This window comes from Nansenia antarctica, assembly GCF_963989245.1.
Source record: "Nansenia antarctica genome assembly, chromosome: 1".
Classification (NCBI taxonomy): Eukaryota; Metazoa; Chordata; class Actinopteri; order Argentiniformes; family Microstomatidae; genus Nansenia; species Nansenia antarctica.
This window is the reverse complement of record NC_137674.1, coordinates 12,625,554-12,643,580: the sequence shown is the minus strand read 5'-3', so window position 1 is coordinate 12,643,580 and position 18,027 is coordinate 12,625,554. Positions and strand designations below refer to the sequence as shown.

At 44.1% G+C, this 18,027-nt stretch overlaps 1 protein-coding gene across 1 annotated transcript in view; it reads right to left on the bottom strand.

Moving 5' to 3' along the window:
* Positions 1-12,639: 12,639 nt before the first annotated feature.
* The window catches only part of LOC308155651 (death-associated protein kinase 2-like), a gene marked incomplete at its 3' end in the record, with an annotated part of 37,379 nt that continues 31,991 nt past the window's right edge, over positions 12,640-18,027 (bottom strand). Inside the window, exons 6-11 of the mRNA XM_080529024.1 lie at positions 15,470-15,518; positions 15,214-15,240; positions 14,950-15,102; positions 14,439-14,484; positions 13,793-13,858; positions 12,640-12,684 (exon numbers count right to left, since the gene is read on the bottom strand). Coding sequence (XP_080385150.1) covers positions 12,640-12,684; positions 13,793-13,858; positions 14,439-14,484; positions 14,950-15,102; positions 15,214-15,240; positions 15,470-15,518 — 386 coding nt within the window. The remainder of the gene's footprint in view (positions 12,685-13,792; positions 13,859-14,438; positions 14,485-14,949; positions 15,103-15,213; positions 15,241-15,469; positions 15,519-18,027) is intronic.

Sequence of the window (18,027 nt, the reverse complement as noted above, 5' to 3'; positions counted from 1 at the left end):
CAGGATATAATCAGTGGCCTCAAGCAGATCAACAACACTGCTCTCCCTGGGAAGCTGAAGCTGTGGTGCTTTCAGTTTGGACTGCTGCCCCGTCTCATGTGGCCAATTTCCATCTACGAGGTCACACTATCCCATGCCAACCGGCTGGAGAGACTGGTGAATGCACAAGTGAGGAAGTGGCTTGGACTGCCGAGAGGCCTTAGCAGCATAGGCCTGTATGGCAACGGAGCCCTCTCCCTACCAATCTCAAGCCTGGTGGAGGAGTACAAATGTGCCAAATCAAGGCTGGAAATGTCTCTCACAGAATCCCGGGATCCATTCGTCAGAGGTGCAGCTCCAATCCTAGCAACGGGGAGGAAATGGAAGCCATCTGCAGCAGTTGCGGTGGCAAAGACCGCCCTCAGACACCGGGATATAGTGGGGCATGTCCAACATGGCAGAGGGGGCCTTGGCTTAGAAACAACAACACCCACATGGCAAAAGGCTACTCCAACAGAACGGCGGAAGATGGTGGTTGAGGAGGTGCGCCACCAGGAGGAAGCAGCCAGGTGCGCCAAGGCAGTCTCCCAAGCCCAGCAAGGCCGCTGGATGAAGTGGGAGAGCGTGGAGAGGAGGAAAATCATGTGGAACGAGCTGTGGAGCATGGAGTCTAATGGCTAAGTTTCATCATCAGAGCCACATATGATGTCCTGCCCTCTCCTACCAACCTACATCTCTGGTATGGAGAGGACCCAGCCTGTCTCCAGTGTGCAGCCCCAGCAACCCTCAAACACATCTTGGTGGGTTGCAAGACCAGTCTAACTCAAGGAAGATACACCTGGCGCCACAACCAAGTGCTAAAGTGCTTGGCTGCCGAACTTGAGCACAAGAGGGTAACCACCAACGCCATGCCTCTAAATGCCCAGACTACCTTTCCACAGAAAACAACCTTCATCCGGGAAGGGGAGAAACAGCGGACCAAGCCATCACCTCCAGACTCAGGCCCACTGAACGCAGCCCGGGATTGGGAAATGCGGGTAGACCTCAGCCAGAGGCTCACCTTCCCACCCGAAATTGCAGTGACCAACCTGCGCCCAGACCTAGTCCTCTGGTCCAAGTCCTGCCGGCGTGTCTTCATCGTAGAACTGACGGTCCCATGGGAGGAGGCCATCGATGAGGCATTCGAACGGAAGAGGCTGCGGTATGCCAACTTAGCAGTCGAAGCAGAGGGGCGGGGCTGGAACGTGAAGGTGTGGCCAGTGGAGGTGGGCTGCAGAGGCTTTGTAGCCAGCTCCACCACAAGGCTCCTGAGGGCAGTAGGGATCAGAGGACAGGCCCAACGGAAGGCAATCAGAGAACTGTCCACTGCAGCAGAACGGAGCAGTCACTGGCTGTGGCTGAAACGTAGGGACCCAACATGGGCTCCCAAATGACCACGTGGTGCCACCGTGCGACACACACCCAGGCCTGATCAGCCTGTGGTGGGCCAACCTCGGCAGAGGGTGTCTTGTGATAACTGGCCGAAACACCCAATGAGGTCGGGGACCACAACTGAAGATGTGTCGTACTGGTGGCACCACGTGATCATTGCAAAATTCCACTTCACCCAAGAGGACATCTCCAACTCCACTCAATTGTTGTGCTGAATATTTAGGGATTTTAACAGCCAGTCCTATTAAGAATCCTGATGTCTGGTGTCAAAACCAGTGACCGCTGCGAAAGGGCAGCTGACAACCTGGGAAAGACCTGGTGACGGCCTGAAGAGACAGCTGACAGGAGGGAACAGACCCCAACGGGGCTGGCATGGGTTAGCTACCCGTGTTGGCAGGAGCCTTTCACTACACAGTGACTTGGTTCCACCCAACTATGGCTACGAAAAATTCAAAAGGAAAAACACCCCTAGAGTCTGCGAGAGCGGGGGCGGAAGATGACTCATCGGCGGATCACACGGTAACAGACCCTGGAACGGAAATGACAACGAATCAAATGATCAGCACGGTAGTTGACGGAGTAACAACACTGGCAGGACACAAGCTACAAAGCTGCATCTGTGGCTGGAAAAAGATAACATCAGAGAAGGGTCTCAAGATCCACCAGGGCAGGAAAAAGTGCCTAAGAGAGCTTAGCGAGGTGCCTCGCATTGACCACTACTTCCTCAGAGGTAGGGCAAATCAGTCGAGTGAAGCCCAGTGGCAGGATATTCACCACAGTCCACAGGGTATCAGAACCCCAGACGAAGCTCAACCAAGCACAGATCCATCAACGGACATGAGTCCAGAGCCAATCTAGCCACAGACAGCAGTGGAGAGGAAGATGAATGGACGAAAGCCTCAAATCTTGTGGCCTAAAGCCTGCCAGAAAAAGGAGTGGGAAAACACAGACACAGACCTTGTCCATCTTCTAGAAGGTCTGAAAGGAGGCGTGGAAAGAAAACTGGACAAGATTGGAGAGATAATTTACAGCTATGGAGCAGAGAGGTTTGGGGTGAAAAGTAAGAACCATGGGACACAGAAGGAACCATCAGCCCATCTCAAGTCCAGGAGACAACAAGAGATTGAAAGACTTGTGAAAGAAAGAAGGTGCCTGAGAAAACAGTGGAAGAAGGCCACAGAAGTGGAAAGGAAAGGACTTGAGGCACTACAGGCCGAAATCAAGCGGCGTCTTGCAACACTGCGAAGAGCAGAATGCTTGAGAAAGCAACACAAGAAGAAAGAGCGAACGAGGACTGCCTTCTACAGAGATCCCTACAAGTTCGTCAAAGACCTCTTTGTCAAGGAGAAAACAGGGACCCTCAAAGTACCCATAAGGGAACTAGAGGAGCACCTGAGGAAGACCTACTCTGACAACCAGAGGCATGTGCCAGCCAGCATTCCGGATGACATGCCACCAATCCAACCACCTGAGCACCAGATGGAAACAAGGCCCCCTACATGGAGCGAAGTTGAGAGCACAGTAAAACGGGCAAGAACAGCCTCAGCCCCTGGGCCCAACGGCCATAGTACCTGTCGAAGATGAGGTAGACGTCACTGTCTGACAGGTATGAAGTCAGTCTTGTCTTTTCTTAGGGAAAGATTTCAACCACTATGCCTTGTGGCTCTGTTCAGAGGCTCTAAAGCGAGTGGCACTCCAAAACGAGCTGTAGGGGTAGGAAAGGGAATCGGGATCGGGCCCAAGTCCGTCACCAGAGATGTCAGAGAGACAGGGGTCAACAAGAAACATTATACAGGGTCATCCCTATGTTCCCATAACCCAATGGTCCCACAGCCCAATGGTCCCACATTTCTAATATTTCATAGGTGGGCTAGGGATAGGGTTAGGGTCAGTGTTAGGGTCAGTGTTAGGGTTAGGATTAGGGCTAGGGCTAGGGCTAGGGTTAGTTAGATTACTTAGAAATGTGGGAACATTGGCCGTGGGACCATTGGGCTGTGGGACCATCGGGCTGTGGGAACATAGACACACTCCCCATTATACAACGGATAGATCCGGTCCATTGTCTCTATTGGTCAGTTTGCGTTCTAGCCGTGCTGATATCCATGATATACGCACGGCTAAATGGAATGTTGACACATGTTTTCATATTACTCCGCGTTTGTATATATTACCGTTATCGAAGTAACATTCTTACTGTTGCTTAGCAACCAATAAACAACTGTTCAGAGGATTAATACACTTAAAACATAGTTCCATTCAAATACATTAATTAAAAGTTTGTCTTGTCTTTCTTTTGTGAAATATTGATAGATAAACGTGGTAACCGTTGTATAAAAGCGTTATGGAACTCGAAGCTTCTCGTTCCATAAAGCGTAATCATCTCCTCTTATCAACAAAGCTACCGGCCCAGAAGGTTGTCTCGTCATCCATTTACAACAAGAAACAGCTGAACCTATTATTATTATATACACAGTCACCAGCATGAAGTCCTCAATCTGCGCCTTGGACCGCATTCCCTCCTCCCTAGTCAAGGCCTGTCTCCCCACACTCACCCCACTCATCACAAACATAATTAACTTCTCCCTGTCCACCAGCATTGTCCCCCCTGCCCTCAAGTTCGCTGCTATTACACCCATACTTAAAAAACCCGGTCTCGCCCCTGACACCCCCAACAACTACCGACCCATTTCCAATCTCACCTTCCTGTCCAAAATCCTTGAGAAAGTTGTTGCTGCCCAACTCAAATCCCACCTCGACTGCAATAACCTCTATGAACCATTCAAATCTGGCTTCCATTCCAAACACAGCACTGAAACAGCACTACTAAAAATCACCAATGACATACTCCTTTCTGCCACCTCACCATCCTCATCCTCCTCGACCTCAGCGCCACCTTTGACACCATCAACCATTCCATCCTCCTCGCCCGTCTCCAACACATTGGCATAAACGGCACCGCCCTCTCCTGATTCAAGTCCTATCTCTCAGACAGATATCAATACATCTCAATAAATAACAGTAAATCCTCCACTGCTCCAGTCACCCACGGTGTCCCCCAGGGTTCAGTGCTAGGCCCCCTCCTCTTCATCCTGTACATCCTTCCCCTTGGACAGGTCCTCCGCCGCCATAGCCTCCGCTTCCACTGCTATGCTGATGACACCCAACTCTACCTCTCCTCCAAAACCATCTCCCCTAACACCCACTCCATTCTCACTACCTGCCTCAACGACATAAAATCATGGATACAATAACATTTTCTGAAACTCAACTGCAATAAATCGGAAATCCTCATCATCGGCCCAAAGTCCCTCACCCGTTCCACCCAGACATTCTCACTCAACATCGATGGCTTCACCGTAACCCCCCCCAACCACGTCCGCAACCTCATCTTTGACCCCAAGCATCATCTTTGACCCCACCCTCTCGTTCCTTCCCCATGCCAACCAGGTCACTAAATCAGCTTTTTTCCCACATTGCCTGCACCCGACCCTCCCTGTCCTTTTCCGCTGCTGCAACTCTCATCCACGACCTTCATGACTTCCCGACTCGACTACTGCAACAGCATCCCCTACGGTTTAACAACAATAACATCCTAAACAAATTCCAATACGTCCAGAACTCTGCTGCCCGTCTGCTCACCTCCACTTGCTGCTGTGACCACATCACCCCTGTCCTCCAAAACCTACACTGGCTCCCGGTAAAATACAGGATCCAATTCAAAATCCTACTCACCACTTACAAAGCCATCAACAATCTGGCCGCTTCCTACCTTGCCGACCTCGTGCCCCTCCACACCCCCTCCCGTTGCCTCAGGTCTGATGACCAAACCACCCTCAAGACCACCAGGACCAAGCTCCAGACCTGGGGTGATAGGGCCTTTTCAGCCACAGCCCCGTCCCTCTAGAACGCACTACCTCAATTAGGCCCCTATACTTCTATTTACCTTTTGTTTCTTTTTATTATTACTACTCAATCTTTTCAGTTTGTAAAGCGTCTTTGAGTGTCTAGAAAAGCTCTATATAAGTCTAATGTACACTACCGTTCAAAAGTTTGGGGTCACAGTTTTTTTCAATGAAGATAACATTAAATTAATCAGAAATACACTCTATACATTGTTAATGTGGAAAATGACTATTCTAGCTGCAAACATCTGGTTTTTAATGGAATATCTACATAGGTGTGTAGAGGCCCATTTCCAGCAATCGTCACTCCAGCATTGTGTTTGCTAATCGCGTTAAAAGCTAATGGATGATTAGAAAAACCTTGAAAACCCTTGTGCAATTACGTTAGCACAGCTGAAAACAGTTTTGCTGGTTAAAGCTATACAAATGGCCTTCCTTTGAGCTAGTTGAGTATCTGGAGCAGCGGTCGGGAACCTATGGCTCTTCCGGTGACGGCATATGGCTCCCAGACAATTGGGTTGAAAAGTTAAAAAAATAAATAATAAAAAGTTGGAAAACAAAAATCTGTTTGGAACTGATTTTAAAATACTTGTGATATTGCGTAATAATACTGTGTCATTTTAAAGTAAACAGAAATTAGTTTTGAAGTTAAATTTCACGGGACTCTTCACGGGACCCATGACCCGTGACCCGTGGGTCGGGTCGGGAACCAATGTCTCGCGAGAGTGTCAGAGGTCGTTGTAAAGGTGAATAAATAAAAAACAATTTCATCAGATAGTGAACTAGCTTATACGCTTCAACCCTTGTAACGAGAAAGATGGCAAAAAGAAAAAAAGACGATGATTACCGTGCATTCCAAGCTGCGTGGACAGAGGAATTTGCATTTGTGGAGATCGCAGGATCTGCGGTATGTCTAATATGCAATGATAAAATTGCATCGATGAAACGGTCAAATATAAAGCGGCACTTCGATACGCATCATGCTTCATTTGCATCGAAATATCCAGCGGGGGACAGCAGGAAAAAGGCATGCCAGGAGCTACAGCGGAAAGTGCAGACGAGTCAACAGCAACTGCGTGGGTGGACCAAGCAAGGTGACGGGAATTCCGCTAGCTTTGCGGGTGCTTTGGCAATAGTCAGGAATGGAAAGCCATTCACAGATGGCGAGTATGCCAAAACATTCATGCTTGATGTGGCCAATGAACTGTTTGATGACTTCCCAAATAAAGACAAGATAATCAAACGAATAAAACACATGCAGCAAGAACTGTTCACGATCGTAGCATCATGATGGCAAATCAAGTTGAGGAAACACAAATTAAGGACATAAACGCCGGGACATACTTTTCTCTCGCGTTAGATGAGTCAACAGATGTTAGCCATCTATCTCAGTTCAGTATATTTGCCAGGTATGCTGCAGGTGACACACTGCGTGAGGAAAGCTTGGCTGTTTTGCCAATGAAAGGGACAACCAGAGGAGAGGATTTATTCACGTCTTTCATGGAGTTTGCTAAAGAAAAAAAACTGTTGTTGCCCGAGCTTTAAATGATCGCCAGTTTAAAGCTCTGTTAGAAGAAGTTGGGAATCATTATCCCAGTCTGCTTTTACACAGCAACGTGCGTTGGTTGTCAAGGGGAAAGGTGCTCAGCCGTTTTGCAGCTTGCCTGAGTGAAATCCGGACTTTTCTTCAAATGAAAGGCGTCAAGCATCCTGAGCTAGACAACACTGACTGGCTCCTGCAGTTTCACTATCTCGTGGACATAACAGGCCATCTGAACCAGCTCAATGTGAAAATGCAAGGTATTGGAAATACAATCTCATCCCTTCAACAAGCAGTGTTTGCATTTGAAAGCAAGCTGGAAGTCTTTCTCAGGGACATTGAAACAGGTCGTCTTCTGCACTTTGTAACACTGCAACAATTTAGAGATGCATGCTTAGCAAGTGACTTCACTCAACATCTGGATCTCCAGCAGCTAGCTGGCTTTACGTCCAATCTCCTGCAGTCATTCAAAGCACGTTTTGGAGAATTTCGTGCGCGCACTGGTCTTTTCAAGTTCATCACTCATCCACATGAGTGTGCAGTGGACAAAATCGACCTGACATGCATCCCTGGGGTCTCTATGGGAGACTTTGAGCTGGAAGTTGCTGACCTGAAGGCATCAGACATGTGGATGAGTAAGTTCAAGACACTTAATGGAGAGTTGGAAAGTCTTGCGCGACAGCGAGCAGAGCTGGTGAGGGAACACAAGTGGACAGAAATGAAAAAACTGAAAAAAGACCAGCTGATTCTGAAAACTTGGAACGAGCTTCCTGTGACATACCACACAATGCAGCGTGTTAGTATTGCCGTATTGACCATGTTTGGCTCTACATACTGTATGTATGTGAGCAGTCATTCTCGCATATGAGGAACATTAAGACCAACCTACGCTCACGTTTAACTGATGGAAGCCTCAACGCCTGCATGAAGCTCAACCTCACCACGTATGAACCAGACTACAAGGACATCAGCAAAACCATGCAGCACCAGAAATCGCATTAAAAGTAAGACATATTTAATTTATTATATGTAAAAAATACTATATGGCTCTCAATGAAATACATTTAGAAATATTTGGCTTTTATGGCTCTCCCAGTCAAAAAGGTTCCCGACCCCTGAAATTCTGGAGCATCACATTTGTGGGTTCGATTATACTCTCAAAATGGCCAGAAAAAGATAACTTTCATATGAAACTCGACAGTCTATTCTTGTTCTTAGAAATGAAGGCTATTCCATGTGAGAAATTGCCAAGAAACTGAACATGTCCTACAACGGTGTGTACTAGTCCCTTCAGAGAACAGCACAAACAGGCTCTAACCAGAGTAGAAAGAGAAGTGGGAGGCCCCGGTGCACAACTGAGCAAGAAAACAAGTACATTAGAGTCTCTAGTTTGAGAAATAGACGCCTCACAGGTCCTGAACTGGCAGCTTCATTAAATGGTACCCGCAAAACGCCAGTGTCAACGTCTACAGTGAAGAGGCGACTCCGGGATGCTGGCCTTCTAGGCAGAGTGGCAAAGAAAAAGCCATATCTGAGACTGGCCAATAAAAGGAAAAGATTAATATGGGCAAAATAACACAGACATTGGACAGAGGAAGATTGGAAAAAAGTGTTATGGACAGACAAATCGAAGTTTGAGGTGTTTTGATCACACAGAAGAACATTTGTGAGACGCAGAACAAGTGAAAAGATGCTGGAAGAGTGCCTGACGCCATCTGTCAAGCATGGTGGAGGTAATGTGATGGTCTGGGGCTGCTTTTGTACATGCTAAAAGGGATTTTGAATAAGGAAGGCTATCACTAAATTTTGCAACGCCATGCCATACCCTGTGGACAGCACTTGATTGGAGCCAATTTCCTCCTACAACAGGACAATGACCCAAAGCACACCTCCAAATTATGCAAGAACTATTTAATGAAGAAGCAGGCAGCTGGTATTCTGTCTGTAATGGAGTGGCCAGCGGAGTCACCAGATCTCAACCCCATTGAGCTGTTGTGGGAGCTGCTTGACCGTATGGTACGCAAGAAGTGCCCATCAAGGGAGGTGCTTCAGGAAGCGTGGGGTGAAATTTCTTCAGATTACCTCAACAAATTAACCGCTAGAATGCCAAAGGTCTGCAATGCTGTAATTGCTGCAAAGCAATTTGACGAAAGCAAAGTTTGAAGGACAAAATTATTATTTCAAATAAAAATCATTATTTCTATCCATGTCAATGTCTAGACTATATTTTCTATTCATTTTGCAACTCATTTGATAAATAAAAGAAAACACGAAATTGTCTGGGTGACCCCAAACTTTTGAACGGTAGTGTATTATTATTATTATTATTATTATTATTATTATTATTATTATTATTATTATTATTATTATTATTATTATTATTATTATTATTATTATATGAGGAACTGACCCAAGACAGGCTTTTCCATCTACGGAGCACCAACAAACACAAGTTGGTGGTGACAGGGGAGGACCCATGCCCCATCGAGATCAAGATGGAAGAAAGAAGGAACCACTATGATCAAGAAGATCAGCAGGAAGAAGTTGACACCATCATTGTCCAACAAGTCCTGATGTGTGCTGGAGAAGCCCATCAAATCTCTGTGGTTTCTGATCACACAGACGTGTTTGTCCTCCTCCTTCACCATCACCTTCAGGCAGGGCTGGATGTACCACTCATCATGGAATCCCCCCGCAAGGAAAGGGCAACAGTGGACCACTATTATACTAAATCAAGTCGACACTGGCCAAGCATTCACAAGAAATTGTCAAGAACCTTTCATCAGTCCATGTATGAATGTAATACCATATCGGGATGCAACACCGTAGCGTCTTACTATGGGTTGGGAAAAGGCTCTGTCATCAAAGTCCTGAAAGCTGAGTACGAACTATCAGCCATTGGTAATGTGGATGCACCGTTCCAGCAAGTCCTCGACCAAGCCACTGCCTTACTTTATGTTCTTATTCCTGTTGTAAAGCACTTTGAGCTGCATTTCTTGTATGAAAGGTGCTATATAAATAAAGCTTTACTTACTTACTTACTTAAAAAAAATCTTTCAAATTAATGAATAGTAACACAAAAAATACATTGTACATACATGAGTATGAGTAAACATGAGTGAACATAAATTTGATGCATTTGATTTGAGTATTTTGCATGAATATTTGGCATTTCGGGCATGAAGGGGTTAATATCTGAAATGCACAAGGGCTATCACAGGGCACCTTCCTGTATTTTGAAGAGGTACCCCCAAGCAACAAGAAACAGCAGAGAAAAAAAACTTTACCTGACAAAACAAGGTTCATCCCAAAAAAAAGAAGAAAAAAAAAGCTTTGGCTCCCGGACTATCAGTGTTGTTTCACATCTTCACTCTCCTCTTTGGCTTTGAGTCTTGCCCTTTCATAGGTCTCTGCCATCTTCTCTCTGAGTAGCTCCTTTGACGTTGTTTTTGGTCTGTCCTGCTTCTCATTTCTCTCTTCTGCCTCCTTTTCCTCTAATGCACGTTTCTTTTTCGTCCTTCTCCTTCTCATTTTCTCTCTTTCTCTGTTGCTCCTCCCAGTCTTTTATTTTCATATCTGCCTCCTTTAGTTTTTGCATCGCAAGTTCAATTTTAGCAAATTTTTTCTGTTCCTCCCATTTCTCTTTCTCTTGCTTCTTCTCCTCTCTCCTCTCCTGATACTGTTTTATCTTCCGTTGATAGTCTAGTACTCTGGTACTCTAGTGCCATTCACACATCATTACTACCAGTCTTTAAAAGGTCTGGGGAACACAGGAAACAACCCAGGTAAAAAATCTATATCTTCTCCTGAACCGATAATGCACTTTGATTTTGTGTGCCTGTCCAGGCGAAACGCCTCCATTTCTACCACTAATACACACACACACACACACACACACACACTCACACACTCACACTCACACACCACACACCACACACCACACACCACATGAGAACATCATTATGGCGATGCTAGGAAGAGATGGAGCCATCCCCCCACCCTCCCCTCTCCCCCCACCACTCTCCCCTCTCCCTCCACCACCCTCCCCTCTCCCCCATCACCCTCCCCTCTCCCCCCACCACCCCCCTTTCTCCCCCCCACCACCCTCCCCTCTCCCTCCACCACCCTCCCCTCTGCCCTCCACTACCCCAGCACCCTGAGAGGGGTGCCTATCAGCCCACCACCCTCCCCACCACACCACCACCCTGAGAGGGGTGCCTATCAGCCCACCACCCTCTCCCCCCTTCTCTTTTGTTCCTTCTCTTTCTTTTTCTTGTCCTTCTTCTGTATTTTCTTTTCAGTCTTTAGTCTCCTTTTCTCTTCTTCTGCAAACCTTTTATTTTCCTTTTCCTTCTCCTTATTCTCATTTTCAAGTTTCTTTATTCTCTCTTTTGCGTTCTTTTTTTCCTCCTTTAGTCTCCTTTTCTCTTCTTCTGCAAACCTTTTATTTTCCTTTTCCTTCTCCTTATTCTCATTTTCAAGTTTCTTTATTCTCTCTTTTGCGTTCTTTTTTTCCTCCTTTAGTCTCCTTTTCTCTTCTTCTGCAAACCTTTTATTTTCCTTTTCCTTCTCCTTATTCTCATTTTCAAGTTTCTTTATTCTCTCTTTTGCGTTCTTTTTTTCCTCCTCTAGTCTAATCTTCTCTTCCTTCTCTTTCTCTTTCTTCTCTTTCTCTTGCTTTTTCTTATTCTCTTTCTGTTGCTTTTTTTCTTCCTCCAACTTCACTTTCGCTTGCTTTTTTGCCTCCTCTGATTTCAGTTTCTCCTCCTTCTGTCGACGTTTCTCCTCCTTTTCAATCTCTTTTTTTTCTTGCTCAAGGCTCTTCTCTTTCTCTTTCTTCTCTTTCTCTTGCTTTTTCTTATTCTCTTTCTGTTGCTTTTTTTCTTCCTCCAACTTCACTTTCGCTTGCTTTTTTGCCTCCTCTGATTTCAGTTTCTCCTCCTTCTGTCGACGTTTCTCCTCCTTTTCAATCTCTTTCTTTTCTTTGCCAGGCGGTGAGTGACGTCCCACTGGGGCCTCTTGGGGGGGATGAAGGCAAGAGTCAATTCTCTGTGGAAAGAAAAAGCACTAAGGCTTAGGCTGTGTTCGAAATGGCATACTAGCATACTGCATACTAGCATACTCAATGAGTATATACTGTATACTGCCTACTAAATTCATAATAAGTATGCCAATACCAGCCAACCGTTTACACTGCAGTATGCATACTGCATCCCAGAATGCATTTCGCCGGTCCAGGAGCGGGGATTTTAAATCCTCTATTTAAAAATATATTGGCTAAAAGCTGTAATTTTGGCTCTACAAGTGTTAACATGTCATTTTATGAAGTTTTAATATGTTTTCAGGTGAGAAAGTAACCATATATATTCCAAAAATGTGATGTATGTATCTGATCTGACGTTACCTTAGTTACCGTAGATACCCGTAGATACTACTTCGACATAGTCCGAACTTAATAGCTAAACAAGTTGTAAAAAGATTTACAGATTTTTTTACATACTACTCATAAACATTTTAGCTAGTCAGATCTCGCATACTGTGCAGTGTGAACGCTCTGGCATACTAAAATCTAGTATGAGTAGTATGCTAGTATGCCATTCCAAACACAGCCTTACAACGTAGCACACAAACCCAACACCAGATGAGTCACATAGCATTTTTCGTTTTTTTCTTTAAAGCCCATGTGACTTCCACCTATGGGTGTTGTATTGCCACAAAGAGCATGGTGGCGCAGTCGGACCTGTATAGGAGGGAAGACTACACCGGGAGGAGATGGCATGTCATTCATCAGGGGAAGAGGGCCAGGCGGTGAGTGACGTCCCACTGGGGCCTCTTGGGGGGGATGAAGGCAAGAGTCCTACAACGTAGCACACAAACCCAACACCAGATGAGTCACATAGCATTTTTCGTTTTTTTCTTTAAAAAAAAAAATCGGGCAAAATAAATCCACAATTCCAAACGAATTCTATTACTCAACTACATGGAGAAAATATTGGCTATACCCAGCAAACACAGTTGAACCTTGAAGTTAGGCTGTGGTGAGGTTGTGGACAACATTCTCGGAATAGTCGGCTGTAGTGTGGCAACATGTTGGAAGGCACCTACCAGATGGGCTAAAGGCTAAAGGCTCCGCAGTTACGTTGTCGCGACCCTTAGTAGTATTAAAGTAGCATTTCATTGGCTACCTTCTAACAACGTTGCAACCTCACAGGAGGTTAACACACAGGCAACAACTTGGCTGTGTTTGCTTGGTACCTTAGTGTCATAGCATTGGCATAATAATAATAATAATAATAATAATAATAATAATAATAATAATAATAATAATAATAATAATATTTATTTGAAAAGCACTTTTCCTGCAAACTTTGCAGCTCGAAGTGCTTTAAAATATCCACACAGCATAAAAAAACAAAAAAAACAATAGTAATCAATAAAACACAATAGCAATAATATAAACTACTTAATAAAACAAGAATAAGCCATACAGTCCACAAAGATAAACAAAATAACTAAATAATATAAAATATACTATACGATTTAAGTAAATATGCAAATATATACAAATATATAGATTCATCAACTAACATTAAAAGATACATTAGATATTAATAAATAAATGGAAAGAGAAGACAAAGCTAACATACCGAAAGGGGGCGTCGTGGAAATGAAGAATTCCTCCTTTTTCTACCCCTCCTTAACTGTAGAAGTATCTCATTCTTCTTTTTCTCTCTTTCTTTCCTTTTCTCCTCTTCTTTCATTAATGTTGCTTCTTTTTGATTGAAAAGGTTTTCTCTCTTAACAACCTTTATGTGGTCCTCCTCTTTAGTATCCTCTTCCATCATCCTCCTTAATCCTTCCAGTACCCTCTCTTCTTCCTGTAAACTTTTCATGAGAAGCACTGCCTTTATTAGCTCTGGTTCGAGACATTCAAGATTACCCGGATCTGGAAGGCAAGGGCCGGGGCGCTTAGGCAACGGGCGTGGAGGGGGTGAAGGCCGGCCGGCTGGGAAGCCAGACATGAGGGTTAGGGAGCCCATGTGAGAGGAGCCCATGTGAATTCCACCTATGGGTGTTGTATTGCCACAAAGAGCATGGTGGCGCAGTCGGACCGGTATAGGAGGGAAGACTACACCGGGAGGAGATGGCATGTCATTCATCAGGGGAAGAGGGCCAGGCGGTGAGTGACGTCCCACTGGGGCCTCTTGGGGGAGATGAAGGCAAGAGTCCTACAACGTAGCACACAAACCCAACACCAGATGAGTCACATAGCATTTTTCGTTTTTTTCTTTAAAAAAAAAATCTGACAAAATAAATCCACAATTCCAAACGAATTCTATTACTCAACTACATGGAGAAAATATTGGCTATACCCAGCAAACACAGTTGAACTTTGAAGTTAGGCTGTGGTGAGGTTGTGCTAAAGCACAAGGGAATATCATATCATTTAATATATTTAATAATATGATGCAGCCATTTTGCAGAGACTATACAGAGAGTAAACACAGGGCCCATACTTAGTCTCTTCACCGTGTTCCAACTAATTGTGCATTATTGTATCACATTCACACACTCTATTCTCTCACCTTGATCCAAGGGTGTAGTAGACATTCCTCTGCTGTCATTCTCTCTCTGTTTGAGGAGATAATCACAGAATTACTAGTACCATACAGATGTGTACTGATATTAATCAACAAATGTATTGTAATCATATGTGACACGGTCTGGTCAATCGGTCCGCAAGTCAGCATCTGATTTGATGTTCGGACTTTTCTTTCGAAAAATGTTAACACATTTTTTATAATGACACACTCGCTTATCAACTAACACAGCTTGTTTTGTGAGCCTGCTGACAATGTAAAGTAGTGTTATAGTTAACTAGGTAGTAGTGGGAATTACTCACTGAATCCATTGCATTGCAGTATTTTGGCTTGACTAGCGAGTTCGTGTTGTGATTTTCAAAAACTTTGAAAAGTATTTCCGTGTTTCAAAATAAAAGTCGGAACATTTTGATTGGTTGCCGACTTGCGGCCCAAATGACCGGACCGTGTCACATATAAATTATATCAAAATATGAGTAATAGATTGTTTGATTACATTGGGTCTTTAACCAGCAGTTTTTCAATAAAGTCTTTGGCCATGACACTGGTCTGGCTGAAAGAGTTCTCCTCAAACTCGTAGTTCATCCCCACAATGTTCAGTAGTGTCTCATCATCATTATCTCCTTGAAAAGGGGACATGCCACTCAACCTGTAAAATAGGGTGGTGTTAGGGAGACATTAGGGAGCTAGATACTAGCTAACACTGTAATACTGCATCCACAGTGAAGTTCAACCTGTCAGCTTATCTTTGGATACTCACAATATGTAGGTTATGACGCCAATACTCCTGTATAGACAAGAGATACAAAGAGTAATGAAAGACTGTATTCAAAACAAGAAGAACTACATCTAGCCTACCACAACTATGACTACTGCATGGTTAATCCAGGAGTGTTAGGGCCTATGGTATCCCTCTTTGTCTTATGAACAACTTAAGATACAAATGAAAATTAATATAGTTTAATTTGTCAGTATAATGCACCTATTTGCTCATAGTAACATGTAAAATGGTTTACCACATGTCAGCGGCCTCACTCAGGGGTTCATAGTTGATCACCTCAGGGGCTGGGAGGGAGTGAGGATGGGGGGAGGAGTGAAATAGCAGAAATGTCATTATTCATTGCACATTTATCTGTGCACTAGTTGTAAAAGTTCATATTATGACAAATCATACTTAAAATGTGTTGTTGACTCGTCCCTCTCTTGTATTTGTTCGTTTTAGTACACAGAACCTTAGTTTCCCAAATCTGTGCAAAAATGGTGATAATGGACCATTAAAAGTCTAACACAATCATACCCAATACCCAATACAGAGCAATACTGTAATAATGGTGATAATGGATAGGGCAGGATTAAGAACCAAGAGATGAAGAGAAATTAAAACAATCTACTCTGCAACATGAGTGTCGGTCATGCAGTTAAACAAGGCCGAAAGTCACCCTCACTGTGTACAGTTTGGTAAGCACATCATTTTGTAAAAAGCATTGGTTCTGTAAGGCACTGACAGTGTCTGTAGGCTACAGTAGAGCTGCCAGGGAGGGACCTGATACCATAGCTAGCAACCACATTTTCCTGGGAGAAATTAAAGTTTTGAAGAAGCCTCCATGATGCCAAATAACACACCCCAGCCTGTGGAGTCAGATGGCCATAATATGAACACAGAACAAGTAAGTGCTGTGAGCTGTGATTCGGTCATAGGTACGAGGCCGCAGGCAATCACAGCCGTGCTGATATTCAGTATAACAGCACGACCTTGAGTGTGATATTGCTTTTATACAACAGTTCTACAGCGCCATTTATTAGTTAACAGTAATAAGCGACAACAGATTATGATTTGTTTGTTTATTTAATCATAAAAATAAACAAAAAATAGTCCCGCAACTGAACTTCAAATGGACTGTTGCCTAGTAACCTGAACACAAACATGTAGTCTAATTAACGGTCATTTAGTAGAACATCTGTGCGGCGGAGTGATACATAAAGTCCCAGTGCTGTTATACTGTATATCAGCACTCATGGAATGCCTCTTGTCCAATCAAATCCAATCAAATGACTTGGTCGGAACTAACTGTTGTATAATATAATATAACCTAGATTTGCATCAAATGCCTTTCTAAAAGACCAGACTGTCAGGTGTCCTGGACCTTCCCCTGTGGCTGAGCCCTGTATGTGTACCATTTAGAGAAACACGCATGGAGAAATTACTTGTTTTCAACTCTGATATTAGAAACTAATATTTCTGGACAAATGTTATTGTTGTCATATAAACTGTGTAGAAATGGTAGGTGCTAAAAAAAATTGTATGTTCCAACATTTGTAATGTTTTGCATGAATGTGCAAAAGGGATAAGAACTGACAAAATTATATATTTGTATAACAGTGAGAAAGGAAATGAAAGAGTGTTAAGAGAGAAACATGTGGTTCACCCCCTTCGACCATACAGGTCGGTAGCAGGTAGAAGCGTGAATGACTTTTGTTCTTTTGTTCTGCAACTGCCACAGATACAGCAGCTCATTGTATTTGAGTAACACTGTAAGATGCACACACATGTCTATTGCACAATATTGCACACAAGACAGACAAATAGATAGAGAGATATGGGTTCATTCTACTGCAGAATTGTTACAGTGTTTCTGTGACTCAGTTGTAACATGTTCCCCCCTGCATTTCCTGCTGGGCCTATGTAAACTTCTCACCTAGCCAGAAGCCTTCTCTCACTACCCCCTGCTCCCACACCGCACGCTCTGACGTCACATCCTGTCCATAACCACCACCACTACCCGTTTGTTGTCTCCATGACAACCTGCGCAGGTTTCGCAAGGTTCAAGCTAAATAAAGACTGACAGATAGACATAAAGAGAGATTGCTTAAACAAGTCCACATATTGTTCTTCAACATGCTTTCTGTAGCCCCAAATCGTCTCATCTGGTTAACATGGTGGAATGTTGATTTTAGGCCAACATTCCTAGAGCCCTTTTGTTACTGCAACTGCCGTGGAACTTTCCGGACTCTTATATAAAAACAACAGGAAACCTGCAGAACACATTCTGATTACTCAACAATGCACTCTCTTGGCTACCAGTTCTACCCCACTGAAGCCACTCTCAACCACTTCAACACCCAACTATACCACTCTCAACCTCACAACCATCTATCTATCTATCTATCTATCTATCTATCTATCTATCTATCTATCTATCTATAGTAGATATGCTTTGCTATTGACAATACATTGCCAAAATGTCTTTGCCAACCGCATATTGGGGTAGTGGTGGTCTAGTGGATAGTGAGTTGGACTTGTGATCGGAAGGTTGTGAGTTCAAATCCCGCCTGAAACCACACCACTACTAGTGTGCCCTTGAGTAAGGCACTTTGCCCTCAGTTACTCCAGGGGGAATGTCCCTGTAATTCGTACCGTAATTGTAAATCGCTTTGGATTAAAAGCGTCTGCTAAATGTCAAAATTAATTAAAATTAATATTGTAACTGTCATCCTATAAGGCCCGACAGACAGACAGAAAGAAAGACACAAAAGCCAGTAGACACATCAAACATACACGCTCGCATGCTCCTCA